We start from the raw sequence: 21,463 nt of genomic DNA, 5'->3' as shown, positions 1-21,463 counted from the left end.
GATAAGGCTGGCAGCCATTGAGGCCTGAGCAGTGCCATGACCAAATGGCCCATCCTGAGAATGATTGTCTTAATATGTAGAACAGTGGGGGCCTCTGAGGCCACAGGGCTTCTCAGGTAGGTGTGGAGAGAGCAGGGATGACCCAGGATGAGGCTTGTGATTTGGAAGGAGCACTAGTCCTTGTGTGGAGAATGGACTGGAGGACCCGAGGGTTCTGCTTGGAGTGAGCAGAAGAGGGTGAGGGGTGGAGGGGCGGATACACTGGTTTGCTGTGTGGGCACCTTGGGCATAGGATGGAAGGGTCAAGAAGGATGAAGAGGAGCCACATAGGGTTCTGAGTGCTTGGGAATGTTAAAGAAGAGAGATCAGTGTTAGCATGCACAAAGGGGCTTCATTTTCTTTTAATTCCATGTTTCCACTAACTGTTTGACACTCTGATTGTCTCTCGGTAGGTGGCTCGGAACCTGCCTGGCATCCCTTTGACCTCTACTTCTATCCTTTCCTCCTATCTACTCTGTCCCCTGCCCCACCTCCCTCCCCCAAGCACTCTGTGATCACGCCACACCCACCGGCTAATAGACAAGTGCATATTCCTAGCATGTGTCTGTGAACACCACGCTGGCTCCCGGTAGCTCATTCTAGTCCAGCACCTTCGCTCAGCAGGGGAAACGGTGCCAAGGGCTTGGGGATTTGGAGCGACGCAAGTCTTGTTTCATGTATGCATGAATGGCCTCCAAATGGAAATCCAAGCGCACACACTTTGTGGACTTTGTAGATCACAGAGGCTTCATCTCATGCCTGCTTCGCGGCCCAACGGGCGCTTCCCTGCCACCAGAGCTTCTCAGGACACCGCTGCACTCAGCGAGCTCACAGTCCTGGTGGTGGCTCTCCACTCCCATGGCCCCATAGTCTGTGTGCTGGCTTTCAGAGAGCCCCGTTGTATTGGACAGGGTTCTCTAGAGAGACAAACCAGATTGCTAGTAATTATATATACATAAATATATTTATAAAGATAGATATATAATTCAAGAAATAAACTGTTAAATTATATACAGGTAGATAATACAAGAAATTAACAGTTAAATTATAAAGCAGTGAGACACTAGCAGTCCTTCACGTTTTGAGAGCTGCCAGTTGCCAGTCCCCTTCTGTAGAGAGAGCTGGGCTATATATACCCAGGCAGCAAACAGCAAGGTAGGTCACCAACTGTCATCAACTGTCAGTCCCCAGCTCCAGAGATGAACATTCCAATCGTGTGGACTTAAAGGGACCTCAACTTACAGTGACACAGTCCACAGGCTAGGCATCCCACAGGTAGTGTACCCTTTAAACTGAGGCACAGAACAACCAAGGTGAGGCTCACCGAGCCATTTATCCCTCTGCCCCTCAGTTAATCCTACTTGTGTTTAGCGGCCAGGCTGGCACAATAAACTATAGCACCCGTGTAGACTGGCCTTCAAGCTAAGTTTATATTTAGAATACCACCCGTGCTTGGAGCAAAGAGCTATATAATTAGCTGTTTTGAAGATTTAATTTTAGGGTTAAATCAGTAATATAATAATTAAACTTATTTTCTGTCATTTACATTGTCTTGCCTTTAAAATAAATGTTTTTATGTTATTTATATGAGGTGATGCAATACTCACTTATAAAAACTATTATACACACACAAAGGTGTATATATATATTTATCAAAACAAAACACTGGTCATTTTAGCCATTTTCATTTGGACAATTCAGTGACATTAATTATGCAAACATCACCCACTACCCATTTCCAAATTTAAAGTACTCTTAATAGAAACTCATCCTCTGTGGTGTGGTTTCCCGATTGCTGAGCTGTGGGTTACACTTGCTGTTTGGTGGACGGTGACATTGTGGAGTGGGCTAGAGGTGAGAAACTAGCCAGGTCTCTGGTTCCTTGTTTCCCCAGCTGCTGTTAGTAACCTCAGGTGGAGAAGTAGTGTGAAAGGGAAGGTGGCATCTTTGAGCTAGAGACTCAGTGGATTTCCCTTTCTATATGTGGTGGTGAATTGACCAGAAATTAATCCAGGCCCTTTGCTCTGACAACTCGGTGGTCCCTCCCTCTGGGTGGTTGCTGATCCATAGAGTGAACTGGAGCGGAAACTGCCTGCTGCCAGCAGGGGATGGGGGAGCAGGGAACTGATGAGTGCCCTGTGGGGGTAGCTCCAGCTTGTGACCTGAAAATGTCAGGGAGTGTTTGTATAGGAAGGACCGTGGGCTAGACAGCACTGCAAGGGTTTCTGGGGGTTTTTCTTGTGAAATTCCTCTCTCTTATTAAGTAGCAGCCTGCAACATGTGAGTAATCTTGTGACCCAAGTCCCCTTAGTGCTGGCCACGGGCTGCACTTGGAATAGTGGCCCTGGAAGCCCAGGCTGGACGACTCGTCAGAAAACACACCTGCCTGCCCCTCTTTGCTCATGTCTTCCGTCACCTTCTTGCTCTCTCCTTTGAGAGCTCCTCTCAAGGCCCCTTCCTTCCTCTCCTGCACCTGCCTCTTCTCCCCGCATTATGTGGAAAGGTGATCAGGCCTGTTACTGGTGGCCAGCCTGTCAGCGGTGAGGGTGGGGTGTTGTGTGTACTCCTCTGAGTGTGTGTGCGCCCTGTGCATGCCTGATGTGGGCGACCCTCGGTCACGTGGCTGCTGTTGGGAGAGGTTGGGTGTGCCCTTCGAGGAGGGGGAATGGTAGTGGTCAGGACTCTAGTGGAGAAGGATTTGGAGGGATGTGGTGGGCACGGCTTCACCCATGGGCCTTGGGGGCCATGCGTCTCCATAGACACACTCCCTGTGTCTTCCCAAAGAGTGGCCGGTTGGCTCCAGCTCCCCACCTTTCTGATGGTGCTTTAGCTCCTGTGCCTCAGGGCCCCCAGGAGCAGGTGCAGCACAAAGGGAAGCAGGGCCCCTAAGATCTGAGAGATCGTGGAGTCAGGGTGAGATTGCCAGAGAGTCCAGAAATAGCCCAGCCTGGAACCAGAGAGGTGTCCCTGGTCAGAGGCCACCAGTGCCTCAGAGGGACACAGAGCCTCAGGTGAGAGTCTTTGGCTGGTTCATCTCCTTGTCAGGTTGCAAACAAATGTCCCTGACGGTGACCTGGTGTGGGAGGAGAACCCCACTCAGTGATAGATGGTGGATAGCTATGGCATGCGATGGACACAGAGGGAGGTGTGGGGAGGGGGGAGTCCCAGGGAAGGGACAGGGCTTGGCACTGAATTTCAGAGACAGGGTACCTCCAGAGTACATTATGTCCAAAGTAAAAACATTTCCCAGGAGAGTTGTAGCCTGTGGGTTTGGTGCATCGTGGAAGCTGTAAATACAAATGTGCTTTTCCTTGTTTGCGGCATAAGGTGACGATGTGATGGGTGCTTTGCATGCTCTGCCCAGACTGTGGCAGCATGGATACCCAGCATAGTGCCATGACCAGGGGGCTGCAAGGGGTGCCTGCAGGGTCATGGGCGCATGTACATCGAAGTCAGGTAGAACTGTGGACTGGTTGCTGTGCCTTTCCTTTTTTTAAAAAAAGTTTTATTGGCACATAATTCCACACCTCATACAATTCAATAGTTCAGTCATATCAAGAAGAGTTGTATAATCATCACCACAATCAATTTTAGAACATTTTGTTCTTTCTTATACGCATTAAAATTTTAAAAATCATTTTATTGGGGGCTCGTACCACTCTTATCACAATCCATACATCCATCCATGTGTCCAGCACACTTGTACATTTGTTGCCGTCATCATCTCAAAACATTTGCTTTTTGCTTGAGCCCTTGGTATCAGCTCCTCATTTCCCCCCTCCCTTCCCGTCCCCACCTCCCTCATGAGCCCTTGATAATTTATAAATTTTTATTATTTTGTCATATATTACCTACTCCCTTCACTCACATTTCTGTTGTCCATGTAATCAGTTGTAGATCCTTGTAATCGGTTCCCCCTTTCCAACCCACCCTCCCTCCACTGGTTCTGAAGAGATCATCTGCCCTGGATTCTCTTGTGTTTCCAGTTCCTATCTGTACCAGTGAACATCCTCTGGTCTAGCCAGATTTGTAAGGTAGAATTGGGATCATGATAGTGAGGGGGCATGAGGGAAGCATTTAGGAACTAGAGGAAAGTTGTATGTTTCATCACTGCTACCCTATACCCTGACTGGCTAGTCTCCTCCCTGTGACCCTTCAGTAAGGGGATGTCCAGTTGCCTACAGATGGGTCTTGGGTCCCCGATCTGCACTCCCCCTCATTCACAAAGATAGGAGTTTTTGTTCTGATGATGCCTGATAACCTCATCCCTTTGACACCTTGTGATTGCACAGACTGATATGCTTCTTCCATGTGGGCTTTGTTGCTTCTGAGTTAGATGGCCGCTTGTTTACCTTCAAGCCTTTAAGACCCTAGATGTTATATCTTTTGATAGCTGGACACCATCAGCTTGTTTCACCACATTGGCTTATGCACCTGCTTTGTCTTCAGCGATTGTGTCGGGAAGGTGAGCTTCATGGAATGCCACTTTAATAGAAGAAAGTATTCTTGTATTGAGGGAGTACTTGAGTGGAGGCCCAATGTCCTTCTGCTACTTTAATAATAAGCCTATAAATATATGCACATAGATCTATTTTCCCATCCTCATATATAATATATTTACATATGTATGTGCCTTTATTTAGACCTCTATAACTGTCCATTTGTCTCCTAGTTCTTTCCTCTATTTCCTTTTATTTTCTTCTTGTCCCTCTATCAATGCTCAGCCTTCATTTGGATTTCAGTAATTCCTCTTAGTCACATTACCCTTGCTCATGCCCTACCAGGCCTCCTATACCCTCTTCACCACCGATTTGTATCACTTGTTCCCTTGTTCCTGGGTTTGTTAACACCACTTCCTTTCTCCCTCTCCCATGTCCCCCACAGAACTGTCGATCCCGTTGTTTTCTCCTCCAGATTGTTTATCAAGACTGTGCCTTTTCTTAGACAAGAAATGACACAATGTTTGTTTTGTCTACCTCCAGGTCTCAGGCCTCCACTGGCTAAATTAAGCAATGTGACCTGCATACCTGAGACAGCATATAAATACCCAGATTTGCCTATAACTCGGTGTAAGGAAGAGGTAATGCTGGCTACCCTGTGGATAAAAGTGCCCTGGGCGGGGGGCAGTGGGGGTGAGGGGTGATGGCCTGGAAGCTTGTGGCCAAGCCCACCATTTCCTTTTAACTGGGCCACCTGACATTGAGTTTGTCACCAAGCCTCTCATCTTGCCTCTGAAATGTCTGCAAAGAAGCCTTGGCCCTTACCCCAAGAGCTGCCCTCAAAGCCACTCCCCATCACTTCTTGTTACAAAAGATGAGTTTTCCTCCCTCACAGTCTGCAGGCCAGAGCCTGCTGGGCTTCCTTCCCCCTTGGGCTGGGCTTTTGGGGGACTCTGACGAAGCAGTTTGATACAGTTTTTTAACGGTGCCAGTCAGGTAGACCAGCAGGCTGGCTGTGCCTCAAACTTGCTTGAAAGTCAGTGTCTGGAAATCTGTGTTAAGTCTGCCAGTAGGAAAAAGCACCTTCAGATCCAAGCACCACAACTGTTCGAGAATCTAACAGCGGGCGGTTCACGGCTCTGGTAGAGTAGGTAGCTATACCTGAGGTCAGCATTCACATTCAGTTGTCTCCACTGAGCATATCCAGTGCTGGAGCATGTCTGGGAGGAGTGGGGGGGGGGGAAACTCAGCGTGGAGGCTTAAAGCACCTGTCATCTGTGCTTGGACAAGACAATGGCCGTGAGCTGTCAAACTGTCAGGAGCATTGTGCTGAGTTCTGAGGGCACTTGAGTGCAGGAACTCAGAGAGCTGCGCCTTCATGTTTCTCAATTGAATTACATGCACTCCTCACAAAAAATTAGTCAAACATGTTTAGGCGTAGCCAGCGGCGTAGAAGTCCAACTGGACTGAGAGAAGAGTCCAAAAAAGAGACTGAGTTGTAGGGAGCCTTGGCTGCATCCAGGTTTCCATCGCTGCCTCTAGTTACCCGAGGCTCTCTCACCCTCCTGTGATGGTCAGATGGTCAGGAGAGGAGTTAGCTTTGAAAGGTGGTTGGAGAAGGAACCCTGAGGCCTCTCCTCCACCCTGGGCACTGGCCTGGGGCACACAGGTGAGGTGGCCAGTCAGTGTTATTCCGTGGCATTTTTGAAAGAGCTTTACAAATTTTAAATTCTAGGTCATTTCGCTGATAGAGAGCAATTCGGTGGTGGTCATCCATGGGGCCACGGGCAGTGGGAAGAGCACGCAGCTCCCCCAGTACCTCCTGGACCACTGCATCCAGCACGCCACCTACTGCAACATCGTGGTCACACAGCCCCGGAAAATCGGGGCCAGCAGCATTGCCCGGTGGATCAGTAAGGAGCGCTCCTGGCCTCTGGGCGGCGTGGTGGGCTACCAGGTGAGGCCCGGGCAGCGCCAAAGGTCATGGTAGGCCACACTGTTTCCTATCAGAAGTTAAAGGGCTAAAGGGAACCTGTGGCTTGTATCACAAAATCTCTCTGCCATTTTAAAGATGTGAAGCACTGTTTTTGAAAATATCTTTGATTCCGTTCCCACTCGAGCTGGGGCTGAGGTAGTGAGCGCCCCCAGGCTCAGAGAGTTGATCCCTTAGTGAAGCCTTTGCAGGCTCAACGGTGTCTTTAGACCCTGTTGTTTTGACCTTAGAGTGACATTGGTGGTATGGCTAGAGAGGGCATGGCCTCCCCCCACGCCTCCAGCGAGGAGGGATGTCCAGGTCCATTTGTCCCCTCTGCTTCATGATAGACAGGAGCTTTCCTCACCTCCCATCATGGACACAGCTGTGTGGAGGTTGATGGTGCCCCAAGGCCTGCAAGGCCCTCCTCTGTCTTATGCTTTGTTCCTGGCAGGTGGGGCTTGAGAAGATAGCCACAGAGGACACCAAGCTCACTTACATGACGACCGGCGTCCTGCTGCAGAAGATTGTCAGTGCTAAGAGCTTGATGGAGTTCACACACATCTTCATTGATGAAGTGAGTCAGAGTGGCGTAGTGCAGTGCACACCCAGGGTCCTACTGGCCCTAGTGAGCTTCTTACTCTGCGGCCTTGTTGCTGCGATCCCGGTGGGACTCCAGAGACAAGGGCCCGTGGGTCAGCAGACTGCAGCTCCTGGGCCAAGATCTGCACCTGTGTTCGTGAATAAGATGTTTCTGTAGCACAGCTTTCACTCATCACTTGCATATTGTGCATGGCTGCTTTGCTGAGAGTCTGCTGCTCTGTGGTGTAGTGTGTTAGCTGCAGGCATTTCACACAGTGATTTCCATTCTGTGCAGATCAATGAGCGCAGTGGTTTACAAACACCAGGAAATAATGAAAAAGGGTCCCTGTACCTGCACCTTTATGTGGAAACCCTCTGCTGCTGTGGTGGGCCCTGCCAGCGCTGCACATCATACACCATACATACACTCACTCACTCACCCACCCACCCACCCTCCAGGGGTTTTCTCCGTAAGGATGGAATATTGAACTGGTCTTGCTTTTATATTTTAAATGAGTTCTCCAAGCTGGGGATGGAGGTTGTTTTCCTAGGAGCATTGAATATGCGTCAGCCACTTCTCTTGGGTTGGAAGCCTCATTAGTGATGTCTCTCAAAGTCCTACTGGTTTCTAGGGGGGTTATAAACATCTGCAAAACAGTGGGGTTTGTAGCGGGTTGTGAGATTGGTCTGAAGTCAAACCATGGACAGCTGTCTAGTTCTGGAGTGAGTGATCCTGTAACAGAAATACCAGAAAGGCATGGCTTTATCTAAGACGCCTGTTCTTCACAGTTGAGGAGGCTGGGAGCCCTCTCAGGTGCCTGCTCTCAGGCAGGCCTGCTGCTCTTTGTGGGCTCACTGTTTAGGAGGAAGGTTTTGCCTGCTATCAGCCTCCGAGGGCTCTGTGTTCCTTGGAGCGCTCCATGTGTCTGGGCATGAAGTTCCCCCTGGGTCTGGTAGGTCCCAGCACAGGCATCCAGATACAAAGGACTCCCGCTGTTTCCAGCTCTTCTTTCCCGGTGGCCCTAGACCCACTCTCTGCTCATGTCTCTCTCATGAGATCAAGGTGTTGCAGGCTAAATCCCTGGGGACCCCCACCTAGACCCATCAGGCATCAGTGGGATTCACTGGGTTGCATCCCCCCTTGGATTCACCTGCCATGGTTGGGCATGCCCTCTCAGCATGTCAGGAGGCCTGAGGCAGAGCTGCCCAGACACTGATCATGGCCCAGCTGAGTCAGTCTCTGACACCAGGTCAACCTGAGCCCACATGCTTAGCATCTTTTATGGACTGACCCGGTTTTAAATTACTGGGGGTGGGATGGGGGGTTTGGGGAAGCAGGAAGTGGGAACGTGACTGGATCTTTGCAAAGAAGTGTAGTGTTTTCTGTGGTTCAAATGTTTTCTTGGTGTTATGTGATGATTTGTCTCTGAGAGGGCAAGACAAAATTAAAGTTTCATAAGCTGGGAGCCATGGTGGCATGTGACCCTGATAGCTTCCACTCAGTGGGACCTGGTAGTCCCACACTGTGTTCTGTCTGTGAAGGATGCTTGGCTTCGAGACGTTCTGGGTCAGGCTAACACGGGAGCACCTCTGGTCTGGGTTTGCACAGTGATGTCTATGCACCCTCACTGTATCTCTGGAGTGTCACTGGGCAGTGGTGGCCCGAGCTTAGCAGGCTGCCTGCTCACCGATGCCCCTCCTTACTCTTCAGGTGCACGAACGAACTGAAGAAATGGATTTCCTGCTGTTGGTGGTCCGCAAACTCTTAAGAACAAATTCACGTTTTGTGAAGGTATGTTCCATTCTGTGAGTTAACGGAAATGTTCACGGTTGGGATTTGTTGTGTAGTTTTGTGTTTCGTTACCCCAGTAAAGAAAGCTGAACCTGTGATGCCCCAGAGCTTGCTGGGAAGCAGGCGAGCGGTATGCTTTTCTCCCCACGTGCACAGTGCTTTTGGGTTACCATTCTGCATGAAATGGTAAAAACTCTCCAGGCTGCAGAAAATGACCCAGTGACACTAATGAGAGGGTGTTGTGGAAGCATTGGACTGAGAACCTCAAGGTCAGTGGTTCAAACCCACCAGCTGCTTTATGGGAGAAAGATGGGGTTGTTTGCTCCTGGCATGACTGACAGCCTCGGAAACCCTGTGATATGTTGCTGTGGTCGCTGTGAATGGGAATGGGTGTGATGTGATGGCAGTGGGTTTGGTTTGGGCCAGGACCATAATATACAGGGACACAAGTGCATGTGTAGCCTTGTCTGAGAAAGCACACTCTAAGGCACATGGAAGGCTGAGAACTGCTCATGCACTGTTTGCTGCCTTAGTGATGTGGGTGGGTCAGGCCAAAGAATGGAGTTGGCCATGTAGAGAAGGGAGCTGATCAAGTCTGAAGGGAGGTCAGCTCAGCCAAGCCAAGAAGGGGCTCTCGGGAACAATCTTCCCAAGGTGGCAGAGAATGGAGTGTGTGTTACACTACAGGACAGCTGACAGAACTGTACCCAAAACTCCAAACTCCCTGCCAGCGAGTCCATGAGACCTAGAGGACAGGATGGAACTGCCCCTGTGTTCCGAGACTGAGACTCTTTACTGGAGTAGAAAGCCTCATCTTTTTCCCTTGGAGTGTCTGAGGGTTTCCAACTGCCAACTTGTAACCACTGTACTGAAGGCACAAACGTGATGGAAAACAGTTGGTTTCTAAATCATGAGTGAACGTGCATTCAAGTGTTTAATGAGTTTATTTGTTTAGGGGATTTCCTGCCCCAACTTCCCCCTTCCACAAGGTGGGACACTCACCCTATGGTGCTCAGCCAGGTGGGGTTTGTGGGTCAGTCAGCAGGGGTGATCTTGTTGCCCAGGTGACAGGAAGTTAATAGCACTGAAGATAGTTCATGTTGGGCCTTATCTGATGATCATCTTTAGAATCACTCCTGATAAGGGAGATAAGGATGCTTTCCAAGGGAGTGGGGGAGGTTGGGGTGGTGGTGGTCTGGACCAGGTGCATGAGTAGTAATGGTCTGTGCCCTTCAGTAACTTCATGACTTCCTCAAAATCAGGACGGCAGCCTGGCTGCCAACTATAGCACTTTAACGGTGCACGTATCTGGACCAAGAAATTGACATCACGTTCTAGACAGGATTATAAAAAGTTCTTTAAATGCTCAAAATTTGCTCACTGGGGCATTAAAGGGAGTTGCTATCAGTGGGGGCTGTGAGGCTCCCTCCTTCCTGCCTTCAGCCACCCTTTTGTCCCTGAGCTTCCTCTTTGCCCCACTGGCCTCCTGCCAGCTGTAGCTAGCCAGGCCCTGTGCAAGTCCACCCTGGCACAGGCTGGGTGTGCTTGCTCTGTTGGACAAGGGGGTGGGGATGGGGTGGCATCATGAGAAAGTAGGGAGCTCCCCTGTATCCAGTCTGTACCAACCAGACAAAAGGCATGACCCCTGGAGCCATGCCTACAGGTGGCTGCTTGGAGCATCTTCCTACCTCAGACAGAATGAACTCTGAGACTCTCCACTGTCTATGCCTCCTGGCCAGTGCCGCTGATGCTAGTTTAACTTTTCCGCCAAACTTTCTCCCTGGGCTTCATCAGTTCATGGAGGCATTCCCCTGGCTTTCCACCTGTTTCCCTAAGCCCCCGGACTAGGGTGCTCGCCATTGTGGGTGCCGGTGGGGAGCCATAGCCATGGCCTGCTTAGTGTTGTGGCCACGATGAGGGGCCCTGATCCTGGAGTGCAATGCCTTCTGGGTCGTGGCTGGACGACCACCACCACTCATGCCTGGATCCCGGCTTTTGGCACCGTGCGTGCCCCCTTTGTCCTGGGTGGGGTGAGGGTGAGGTGGGGGGTAGTTGCCCTTGAATTGGCTCCAACTTGTGGTGACAGACTGTCTGGTAGGATGAAGCACTGCTTTTCAGGGTCTCCCGCCCTTCATTTCTGAGACTCGTCTTCCATTGATTTGCTCACTTTCACATCAGCTTCTGAGGCAAAGTGTCTTAGAGTAAAGGGAGGGGTCAGCGAAAAAGGTGGACTGAGGACGTGGTCACAACCACGGGCTCACACATAACAACAGTTGTACAGATGGTGCGAGAGGGGCCACTGCTTTCTTCTGTGGAGTGCCGGGTCGCTATGGGTTGGAGCTGACTCAATGGCACTTAACAAACACAGCCACAGCCAGGTAGCTTTAGTAGAGATGGGCTTTCACGCACTCGATACAATGTGAGGGCGCTCCAGAACGTGTGTGGGACAATTCCACAATCTTCATCATTCCATTTCCCCCTCAGAATTGAATACAAATTGTAGCAGCTGATCTCTTAAAAGCAGTTTTTAAACTGTCTTCTGCTGCTTCTCTAGAGATTGAATCAAGGCCTCGTTCGTGCTCAAACCTTATTGGGCTGGAGGGGACAAACTGAAAGCATGGGATCTCAGAGGAAATGAAGTCTGTCTCTGGGATGGGGGCTGATTTCAGGGGTTCTCCTTCCTCTGCTTTCAGGTGGTCCTGATGTCGGCCACCATCAACTGTAAAGAGTTTGCCGACTACTTTGCGGTCCCTGTTCAGAACAAAATGAAGCCCGCACACATCTTTGAAGTGGAGGGCAAGCCCCACTTGATCGAGCAGTATTACCTGGATGACCTGGAGCACATCCACCACAGCAGGGTAGGTTGGTGTCTCCGTGTCCTGGTGCACCTGTAACAGTGGGGTGGCTTTACAGAGCCGGACTGCATTCGCTCAGTGGTGAGTCCAGGGCACTCTCTGCCTGTCACCTCTGGGGGGTGCTCCTCTTCTCTTCAGCTGGTTTCCCGCTTCCTTCTGCGTGCCTGCTTGTTTCACCTCTGTTCTAGCTCAGAAGACTGATGGGCTGCAAGCACACTGCACCCTTGTTAATATAGCAAAGACAAACCCTTCCAAGTGGGATGACAACTGCAGCAGTGGCAGTCAGACACATGCACACACGTGGGTGCACACAAGTGTAAGGCAGTGAGGACCCATTGTTCCCGGTGCAGTGAGCACACGTGTATGCCTCACCTTTGCTTCCCTGGGATGCACCGGCTCCTGTTCACAGTGGCTGCACCGAGTGCAAGCCCTGTAGCAGCAGAAACTGCTGGGGTGCTCTGTTTCATTTTCTGGTGGTGGCTGTCCCCAGGGGTGTGAAGGGGACTGAGTTGGTGGCTTCAAGGCTTTTTGAAAGTGTGTGTATATTAAGGGGGGGGGATTTTTATAATTATCAAGGGTTCATGAGGGAGGGAGTGTGGGGAAGACAGGGAGGGGAGAAATGAGCTGATACCAAGGGCTCAAGTAGAAAGAAAACATTTTGAAATTGATGGCAACATATATACATAGTGCTTGACACAGTGGATGGATGTATGGATTGTGATAAAGAGCTCTAAGAGGACCCAATAAAATTATTAAAAAACAAAACAAAAAGCAGCTCGCATATCAGGCCTGGGTTCCAAGCACTCCTAGGTATGACTGGGTGAAGTTGCGCTTTCTCCAGGTTGGGTGTGTGTGTGTGTGTGTGTGTGTGTGAGGGGGGGTGCTGGTTGAGGCTGCTGGCCATTGCTCTATTTCCCTCAGGTGTTTGGATAAAGTAGACAGTTATTCCAGGTAAAGGGCGTGTTTTAGCAGGAGCACTTCTTCAAAACTACTGATTAAGTAAAGGTAATTTTGACAAACACTGGGATTATCATACTAGTGAGAAAGGGACTATTGGCAACAGTAGCTGGCTTATTTTACTTTAAGTTCACACTGGGGAAAGGGGTCGGCGACCGCACTTGCTGTCCCGAGGAGGACCAGGGTGCCTTCTGCTGCATCCTTCACAATTGCCAAAGCTGGGTGTCCCTACATTATTGTTTCTGTCTTAGGGCTCCAAGGTGGGTGCTTGATACTGAGGGATCCCTCCATGTGGCTACAGCTTGACCCATGCGTCCAGTGTCAGGTTCCCTGCTCCACCAGGTCCTGCGAGGTGCCAGCTTATCTTGGTAGCTGACTATGGGATGGATGACCTGAGCAGCCCCCAGGCCTCCAGCATCTCCTTCTTCCTTCCAGCTTTCTCCTCACCTCCTAGAGGAGCCAGTGATCTCCAAAGACATTTACAAGGTGGCCGTCGCCCTCATTCAGATGTTTGATGACTTGGATGGGAAGGAGAGTGGGTAAGTTGGCGGTATGTGTTTATTTCAGTGTGGACACATTGGGGCTTCTCTCAGGTTCGTATTTTGCCTCTTTTTGCTGGCCAGCTCCTGTAGAGGGAGCAGTAGCCAGGCCCAGTGGGGCTCCGTGATGGTGCAGCCGCCCACCCAGGAGCCCCGGGAGCCGCTTTCAGCTTTCTCTGCCGCTCCCTGGAGGCGTCTGCTGGGCTATGGCCAGTGATCATTGTCCCAGCCATGGAGACCTGGTCAGTTGTGTTACTGACTCTTTCCTAGGCTCATTCACCACAGCTATAAAGACTGGGGACAGCGAGAGAGCATGTGTGCCCCGCGGAGCGGCTGGAGCTAGAGTGCTTGGATGGCTTTATTTTTCTTTTCTCTCGGAGCTTGTAGCACCCCTCTTCTCGTTCTCTCATACACCCCACACACTCTCATGCACTCACACACCTGTACATGCCCTACACCCCCACACACTCTCATGCACTCAGACACTCGTACTTGCTCACGCACATACACCCTTATGCTCACCTACACACCTGCACATGCAGACACGCATGCACACCCACACACCGGTACACCTCATACAACCATGCATGCTCAGACACACACTTAGACACACCCGTACATGCTCATGCACACACATTGCAATGCACACCCACACACTCATACACGTGTTCTCCCTCCCACGGTACATTTGTCTACATTCAGACATCATACAATCTTTTCCTCCCCCTGAACAGTGTTGCCGCTGTTTCTGACTCATAGCAACCCTGTGGACAGTGGAGGGAGCCACTGTTGCTACTGTGCCGCCCTCACAGTGGTTGCTGTGTTTGAGCCTGTTGCTGCATCCACGGGCCCTTTTGCTTCAGCAAGCACAATGTCCTTCTCCAGAAACAGGCCTTTCCTGGTCACATGTCTACATCTCTGAAACCAAGCCTGCCCTCCTCTCTTGGAAGGAGCATTCTGGCTGCACTTGTACTAAGACAGCATTGCTTGTACGTCTGGCCGTGCATGGTGCGCCTGTGTTCTCATCGGTGCCGTCGTGCGAATGCCTGGGGTCCTCCTCAGTCATTGCCCAGCTTGCCCCTGCTGTAAGGCCCTTAAGAGCACTGTGCTTGGGTCGAGTGCACTTTAGTCCTCAAGGGACATCTTTGCTAGTGCCATCTAACAAGTGCGTATCTTTGCTCATGAGAACCCATCACTGCCCCTCAGTGGTGGCGAGAGCCAGGTGCCTGGCTTGCCCTCAGCTGGCCTGTTTATTCCCGGAAAGGTGCCCTGTTGGAGCCCTGATATTGACCCTGCACCACTGGTTGCTCCTCAGCGGTGCTGGTAGCCGGTGGGCCTTGGACAGGCAGAGTCTTCATGGTCACAGTGTGCACATGAAGAAACCCCAACAGGTTGTTGGCTGATGTCTTGCCCTCAGTGGCGATGTCCCTCCAGGGCTGCCTGCTCCAGGAGCTCCTCAGATGCCTCATCCCACCCGCTTGTCATCAGCCTGCCATCGGTCAGAGCGGGCCCAGCCCCATGTCTGTCTCATGCTTAGCCTTCACTCACTGGAGGACTTCCTTTCTCCACGGGCTGGGCAGCATCCTCCTGGGTGAGACCGTGAGGCACAAGTGTCCATCCTTGCTCTCCCAGTGTCCCTGGTCCCTCCATAAATCAAGTCTGTGTGGTTATGGTGGTCTCCCCGCAAGCCCAGGGTGGACTGGCCCAAGAAGAAGCTGCACCCCCTGCTATTGCAGTAACTGTGACACCCCCTTCCATAGCACAGCCTCTAGTGTTGGGTGGAATATTTCCACACTACCTTCTTGCTCCCCTCCCCAGTCCTTAGTGTGCCTCCCTCGCCCCCTGGCTCTTTCTCAGGTCACCCTATGGCTTCTATTTTGTCTCCTGCTATGCTGGAGGTACCTTAGTTGTTGACCTGTGTCTTGTCCATCTCTCCATCTGGAATGTGGGACCCAAAGAGAAGGGCTTGTATGTCTTAGGACCGTGATGCCAGCTGCCCGGGAGAGGGCTGGGCAGGAGGCAGAGCTGCTGGGTTTGTGGGCAAGCAAAGGTCTGGTTTTCCCGAGAAGTAAGCGGATTATAAACATGCTTTCTGATAATGGCTAGGACTCCTTAAAGTTTACATTTTGCATTTAGTTATTTTAAGTGTCTATCAGTAGGCCTTAACGTGACCGAACTTCAAGACTTGCAGGCTGTGCGTTGGTCTGGGCCTCGCGGGGCATGAAGGCTTGCAGGGGCTTGGCCTGACTTTGGGTGCCCTGTGTCTTCCTCACAGGAGCGAGGGCTGGTCAGGTTCCCACTTCATGGCAGAGCGGAGCAGTGTGTTGGTCTTCTTGCCAGGTAAGCGCAAGTTGCTGGAGCTTGGGACGGATGGCTAGGGGTGGGGAGCACTAGTCAAGGAGCCCCAAGGGGCAGTGGTCTCCCAAGCAGCGACTTGCCTAGGCTGAGCCCTTGGATATGTGGGTCTTCGTGTTTGCCTCTGGAACTTGGTACCTTGGTACTTCCCCCACAGACTTCTTACTAACCACGAGGAATTTCCATTTTCACCTGAAGACAGTCTTGACAACCTGCAGAGTCCTCAATGAAGGGCGGGCTTTGTGAAGCCCAGCACGTGGTTACCCTTGAGCTAACCATCCTCAGTTCACGTTTAAGGTTCCCTCAGGAAAGCCTTCCTGCCACTGGGGTGCCGTGGCCCAGAGCACCTGAAGCCAGGACGTGAATGGTTAATCTGTGTCAGTGACACCTCGTGGCTGGGTTAGTTTGTCATCTTCTCTTGTGAATTCAGATGTAACCCGTGCTTCTCGAGGGCACTAACTGCTGTTGCTCAGATCTTGGTCATTCGTGATGAGCCCCCCCAATGTCTTGATCATTCGTGATGAGCCCCCCATGGATTTTATACACTTATAAATAGCTTTTGAATCCAATGGCAAATGTAGCATTTCTTTATGACCACAATTTTAAAACTAATTTTCTGGGTTATAAAGATTTTTTGTGGTCATTTTAAGAAATCTGGAATATGTGAGAAAAAGGAAAATCCTGGAGGAAAGTTTCCATTATATTTTTAAGTGACTGCTAACTAGTGAACATCATTGTGCTCTTTTATGTACAATTTTCATTTACTAGGAAGCGGAAGTCAAAACGAATTGGTAAGGCCTTCTCTGCGGGGAGAAAAACAAACCTTAATGTGATGGTTTGCTTTTAGTAATCAACATTTTTCTGCCTCACTTTTTTTCTTCTGCAGGTCTGGGTGAAATAAACTACATGCACGAACTTCTCACAAATATGGTTCACAAAAGGTGCGTTGTTTCAGGGGCCCTGTGACCATGCTTGCCCACCAGAGGGCGCTGCTGGTTTCTTTAGCCCTACCCCCTGTCTTCCCCCGCCCCCTGCCCCTCTCCACACACACACATCTAGAGGGCATGTTGTGTCCCCACCCCTCTACAACACCACCGCAGAGGGCGTTGCACCTGTTCCGTTTTCTGTGATCCCAACCAGTGGTCATTGTCTCCTCCCCTTGTGGAGATGGCATGATTGGCACCTTCTTCCTTAGGCTGCAGGTCTACCCTCTCCACTCCAGCGTGACTTTAGAAGAGCAGAACAATGTGTTTTTAAGCCCAGTGCCTGGGTACAGAAAGGTAGGGAGCGGCACAGGTGGGCTCTGGGCAGCTTGGGTAGGGCCGCCTACAGAAGTGCTCCCTCTAGGCCTCTGCTGGTGGCAGTCGCCTATAGACGTCCAGCTGCTGTGGCATAAGGTTGGTCTTTGACTTGAGCTTGTGTGGCTGGGGAGGTCTCACATTGGGGACCATTCTGGTGTCCCTGGAACCACTTGGGGGACTGTGGTGAGCACACACACACACACACACACACACACACGTTTGAAGCCCTGATGTGGGAGGATTTATCCTCATCTCACCCAGTATGCGCATACCACCTTCTGAGGTGACAAGTCACACCTAGGATTACCCTGGGGCCAGAGCTACAAGAGTGGGCAGTGCCAGGGCACTGCAGCCCTCAGCATCTCCCTGACCCTAGCCTCCGTCATCTTGTCTGTCTGGTTACATGAGACTTTGTCCTCCACCAACCAGACTCCGACACCCTGCATTTGGCTCTTGCTGTACAGGGTGCGTGTGGCTGGTGTTTGTGCTGGGTGCAGCCTCCGGGCGAGGTGTGAGGTGCAGCTCATGCTTATGGACTCGGGGCTGACAGACCTGGGTCTCGAGTCTTGTCCTTGCATTGAAAGTTGTGTGACTTTGGGCAGGTCACATCTCTGAGACTTAACTTAAGCTTCCTCCTCCCCACCAAATTGCGTTTTTGTACAGATATTAAGATCTGAGTCTGGTATAAAGCTTTTGGTGAACTTTTGCTGACATTGTCATTTGCTTGGCGTCTGACAGGTTATTCTGTCCACCAACATTGCTGAGAGCTCTGTAACAGTTCCGGATGTCAAATACGGTAAGGCCACTTCTTACTCCTCTGGAATTGTCCCCCTCGGCCTCCCAAGAAGAGAGTTCAGCCCACAGCCCACTGGGCTCATAGAACCTCTGACCTCTTCCTGCTCTACTCATCAGAGGGCAGTGTTGGGGCAAAGTGGCTCAGAGAGGATGTTGGGGACCCTGGGGACAGGGAACTCTGCAACTGAGGCCACCAGTAGGGAGTGGGGGTGGAGAGGGGCAGGTCAGTTCTGTCCCTGCTGCACTGCACGTGTGGTCTGGGAGGGTTTGAAAGTGAAAGGCTGCCAGGCCGGCGCTGTTCCAGTGGGGAGAGGCAGCCATGCAGGGCTGCGCTGCAGGGGCACAGGGAGCAGGAAGGGCCTGGGGAGAAAGTGTGTGGCCGGGCAGAGGCCTTGACTGATGGCCACACCGAGAGATGCTGTCTTAATGTGGCCAGTTAGGAGTAGCCAGGCAATGCTAGGGTTGGGCCAAGGGGCAGTGACTGTGCTGGGGCAGCAGACAGGCAGACAACGCACCTGCTTTAATAGCATGAGCAGTAGGAGAGGGTATCACATGGGATGTGTGAGATAAATACAGTGATGGTGAGGCTGAGGAAAAAAGTAGGGACATGTGGGGTAGAGCTCTAGATGACCAGCTGGGTGTAAGCCAGAGGGTGCTATTTGAGGGAGCCCTGTGTGCTCTGGGAAGGACGAGGGCAAGGAGGTGGAGTGAGGTGGGCAGGGGAGTGGGCAGCGGCAGCGATGGCAGCAGCAGGTGGCCGATCTCATGGTGACCAGCTTGTCCCATCTGGGGGGTTCCTGGGCCCTGCTTGTGTCCTGGGAGTGTCCTGCTGATAGCCGCTCCCCAATGGCAGTGATAGACTTCTGTCTGACGAGAACCCTGGTCTGCGATGAAGACACCAACTACCAGAGCCTGCGCTTGAGCTGGGCCTCCAAGACCAGCTGCGACCAGAGGCAAGGTGAGGCCCTGTCTGGCCTGCGTGTGGACACTCACTCTGCCCCCCTCTTCTGCAGCACCTCATGGGTGTCCCGGGTCAGGGCTTGCAATGGCACGCTGTCTCTAGGGGCGGAGGCTGTCAGCCCCTCTTGGCCCTGCCCCTGCTCTCGGTAGACAGGGGCTGGGGGGGGGGGGGGGGCGGTGCCCCGCCCCACTGTACTCTTCCCAGGGCAGGGTTCCTGAGCCAGCCTGAGGCCACCCCTGCTCCAACCACTAAGGGCACCAGTGCCTGGTGAACCTGCCCATGGGAGTGCCAGATGACTGCCAGCTCTGCCCTCTCGGCTTGCGCTTACCCAGCAGGCCTGGATGGGTCCCACTGGACCTGGGCTTCTGCCTGGACTGTCACCATTGTGCCATGTGAGCACTCCTGGGAAGGTAGGGGTTTGTTAGCTGTGGTCCTAAAGAGCATCTCAAAATGTGGGCGTACTCTCACCTTGAGTGATGTGTTCTTACACTAATTGAAAAAGGGTGTAAAACTTATAACCTCCTCCCTGGGGGGATGGACAACAGAAAAGTGGGTGAAGGGAGATGTTGGACAGTATAAGATATGACAAAATAATAATAATTGATCAGTTGTCAAGGGTTCACGAGGGAGTGGGGAGCGGGGAGGGAGCTGATACTAAGGGCTCAAGTAGTAAAATGTTTTGAGAATGATGATGGCAACAAATACACAAATGTGCTGGACACAATGGATGTATGTATGGATTGTAATAAGAGTTGTATGAGCCCCCAATAAAGAGTGTACAATTGAACTTATGTAGTAATCGTCTCAAACTCCAAACCCTGCCTGAAAAAAGGCCTGGAAAGAGATATTAAAAGTGATTACTGATGGGTCAGTTCTAAGATTACAAGTTGCATCTTTTGTCTACCTGTGGTTTGTTCAAAACTTCTTTAATTGGCCCAAAAAAACCCTTATGAAATTTTTTTGTCTAACAGGAAGCTAGAACAATAGAGCTTAGAGGCCCTGCCCTCCCTCCAACGTCCCCTGGTGGTGATGTCACCCACCATGGAGCCATTGTTGGGTGCTGGGTCGATTCTGACTCAAGGTGACCCACGCTATGTCATGGGGCCTGTTAGCCGAGAACAAGGCTTGTGCTGTGTCAGCATTGAACGTAGTCTTCCGTACACACGTTCTCACTGTAAATGTAACAGACCAGTGTCTGCTCTCCTCTCCCCGAAGGCCGTGCGGGGCGAGTGTCGAAGGGCTACTGCTACAGGCTGGTGCACAGGGACTTCTGGGACCACTCCATCCTGGACCATGTCGTCCCCGAGATGCTGGTAATGTGTTCACCCACAGGAGTATTACCCAGCTGTCGGAGGAAGGTGATGCCAGGGGGTGGGCCACCTGGGTTCCAAGGAGCCCTCATTTCTGACCATCCTGTGCTTAGTCACAGCACTGTACACAGGGTAGATTGTGATCTCAGGAGGCATCCTGGGGTCTGTCACCTCCATGATAGGATGGGCCCCATGCAATGTTGCTGCACCTGCTTCCTTTATCACCAGCCACCACAGCTAGCTTGTCTCTGACCACCTCTTTCCCCCTTCTCTCGGGCTCTGTCTCACCCCACTTCGCCCCTCCGTCTCTGATGCCCCAGCTCCTACTCTCCTCATCCTTCCTTCTCTATTCCTCTTCCTCCTCCATCTTTCTCTCTCATCTTCTCACGTCTTTCTCTGCCCTGCTCTCTAAATCACTGTGCTATGAAAATGTCAATGACTTTAGCTCTTTATTTGTAAATTTGACCTTTTTTTTTTTTAGCGCTGTCCATTAGGAAGCACAATACTGAAAGTGAAACTTTTGGACATGGGTGAGCCGAGGGCTTTGCTGGCAACTGCACTGTCCCCACCCAGTCTGAGCGATATTGAGCGCACCATTCTTCTACTGAAAGAGGTATGGCTGCCAGCCACTTCCTGGGTGTTGGGAGGAGCCCCTTTGTTTCCTCATGGGCTGGGGATATAGTTCTGTTGTGTGGGTCTCTGAAGTGGGTTGACTATTGAAAATAATCGCTGTTGGCTTGAAAAGCTTGAGTGGGTCTGGTTGTCAAGTTCCACATGTGTTTTTCTTGTGATTTTCATGAAGCGCACACAGAAAAACACAGCAATTCATCATTCTCAAGTGTGCCATTCAGTGACGATTGCTTTCTTGTTGGTTACTCAACCTTTCTCCCCTATTTTTCTGAGCCATGCCTTCCTGATGAGCATAAATTCACTGATCCTCAGGTTCCTGGCTAATCTTTCATGTTGCTTTTGTCTATCTGATTCCATATAGGTAGTCTGTTTTTAAAACAGGGAAGTGCTTCCCTGAGTACCGCTGACTCTACTTGCTTTAAGGAGACTTCAGGAGACATTTGTGATTTCAGTTTCAAAGATGATTTCAAGGCAATAATTTCAAGGGTTCATTCAACCTTCACAGCTCCAACAGACTGGAGTCCGTAGAATTTGGAATTCTGTTCTGCCTTTCCCCATTCATGTGGAAGGAGGTTCTTCTGCGGAAACGTTGATGAAAATGTTTAGTCGTGGTCACCAGGCACCCTCCAGTTCTGGTCTCTTGGTCATGGGGACACTGAGTCACATTCCATCTCCTCCTCCTGTCCCTCACTTTCCTCATCCTCTCTGGTTCCACGTGAACAGTGGCCAGTTGTAGTGCCCTGGGTGGCCCCAGGTGAGATTTAAGACTCCAGGTGCTAAGCAGGTAACTGCCTGAGAGAAACCAGAGGCACTAAGCATGCTATTGGGCCAATTTACTGGGCTCTCTCATGAAACCCTTACCCTATACCTCCAAACCAAGAAGCCAAATCCCATATCAGCTTTTGGTTCTACATCAAAAGCCCTGGCAGATATGCT

At 51.2% G+C, this 21,463-nt stretch overlaps 1 protein-coding gene across 1 annotated transcript in view; it reads left to right on the top strand.

Annotated features, from left to right (window-relative positions):
• The window catches only part of TDRD9 (tudor domain containing 9), a 95,069-nt gene that overhangs the window by 24,063 nt on the left and 49,543 nt on the right, over positions 1-21,463 (top strand). The window contains exons 3-15 of the mRNA XM_075530830.1: positions 5,022-5,119; positions 6,214-6,435; positions 6,905-7,027; positions 8,744-8,824; positions 11,518-11,682; positions 13,072-13,175; positions 15,451-15,515; positions 16,417-16,471; positions 16,726-16,810; positions 17,570-17,627; positions 18,480-18,584; positions 19,803-19,900; positions 20,379-20,510. Coding sequence (XP_075386945.1) covers positions 5,022-5,119; positions 6,214-6,435; positions 6,905-7,027; positions 8,744-8,824; positions 11,518-11,682; positions 13,072-13,175; positions 15,451-15,515; positions 16,417-16,471; positions 16,726-16,810; positions 17,570-17,627; positions 18,480-18,584; positions 19,803-19,900; positions 20,379-20,510 — 1,391 coding nt within the window. The remainder of the gene's footprint in view (positions 1-5,021; positions 5,120-6,213; positions 6,436-6,904; positions 7,028-8,743; positions 8,825-11,517; positions 11,683-13,071; positions 13,176-15,450; positions 15,516-16,416; positions 16,472-16,725; positions 16,811-17,569; positions 17,628-18,479; positions 18,585-19,802; positions 19,901-20,378; positions 20,511-21,463) is intronic.

This window comes from Tenrec ecaudatus, chromosome 14, assembly GCF_050624435.1.
Source record: "Tenrec ecaudatus isolate mTenEca1 chromosome 14, mTenEca1.hap1, whole genome shotgun sequence".
Taxonomy (NCBI): Eukaryota; Metazoa; Chordata; class Mammalia; order Afrosoricida; family Tenrecidae; genus Tenrec; species Tenrec ecaudatus.
The sequence above is the reverse complement of the archived record's forward strand: the minus strand, read 5'-3'. Positions and strand labels throughout refer to the sequence as shown.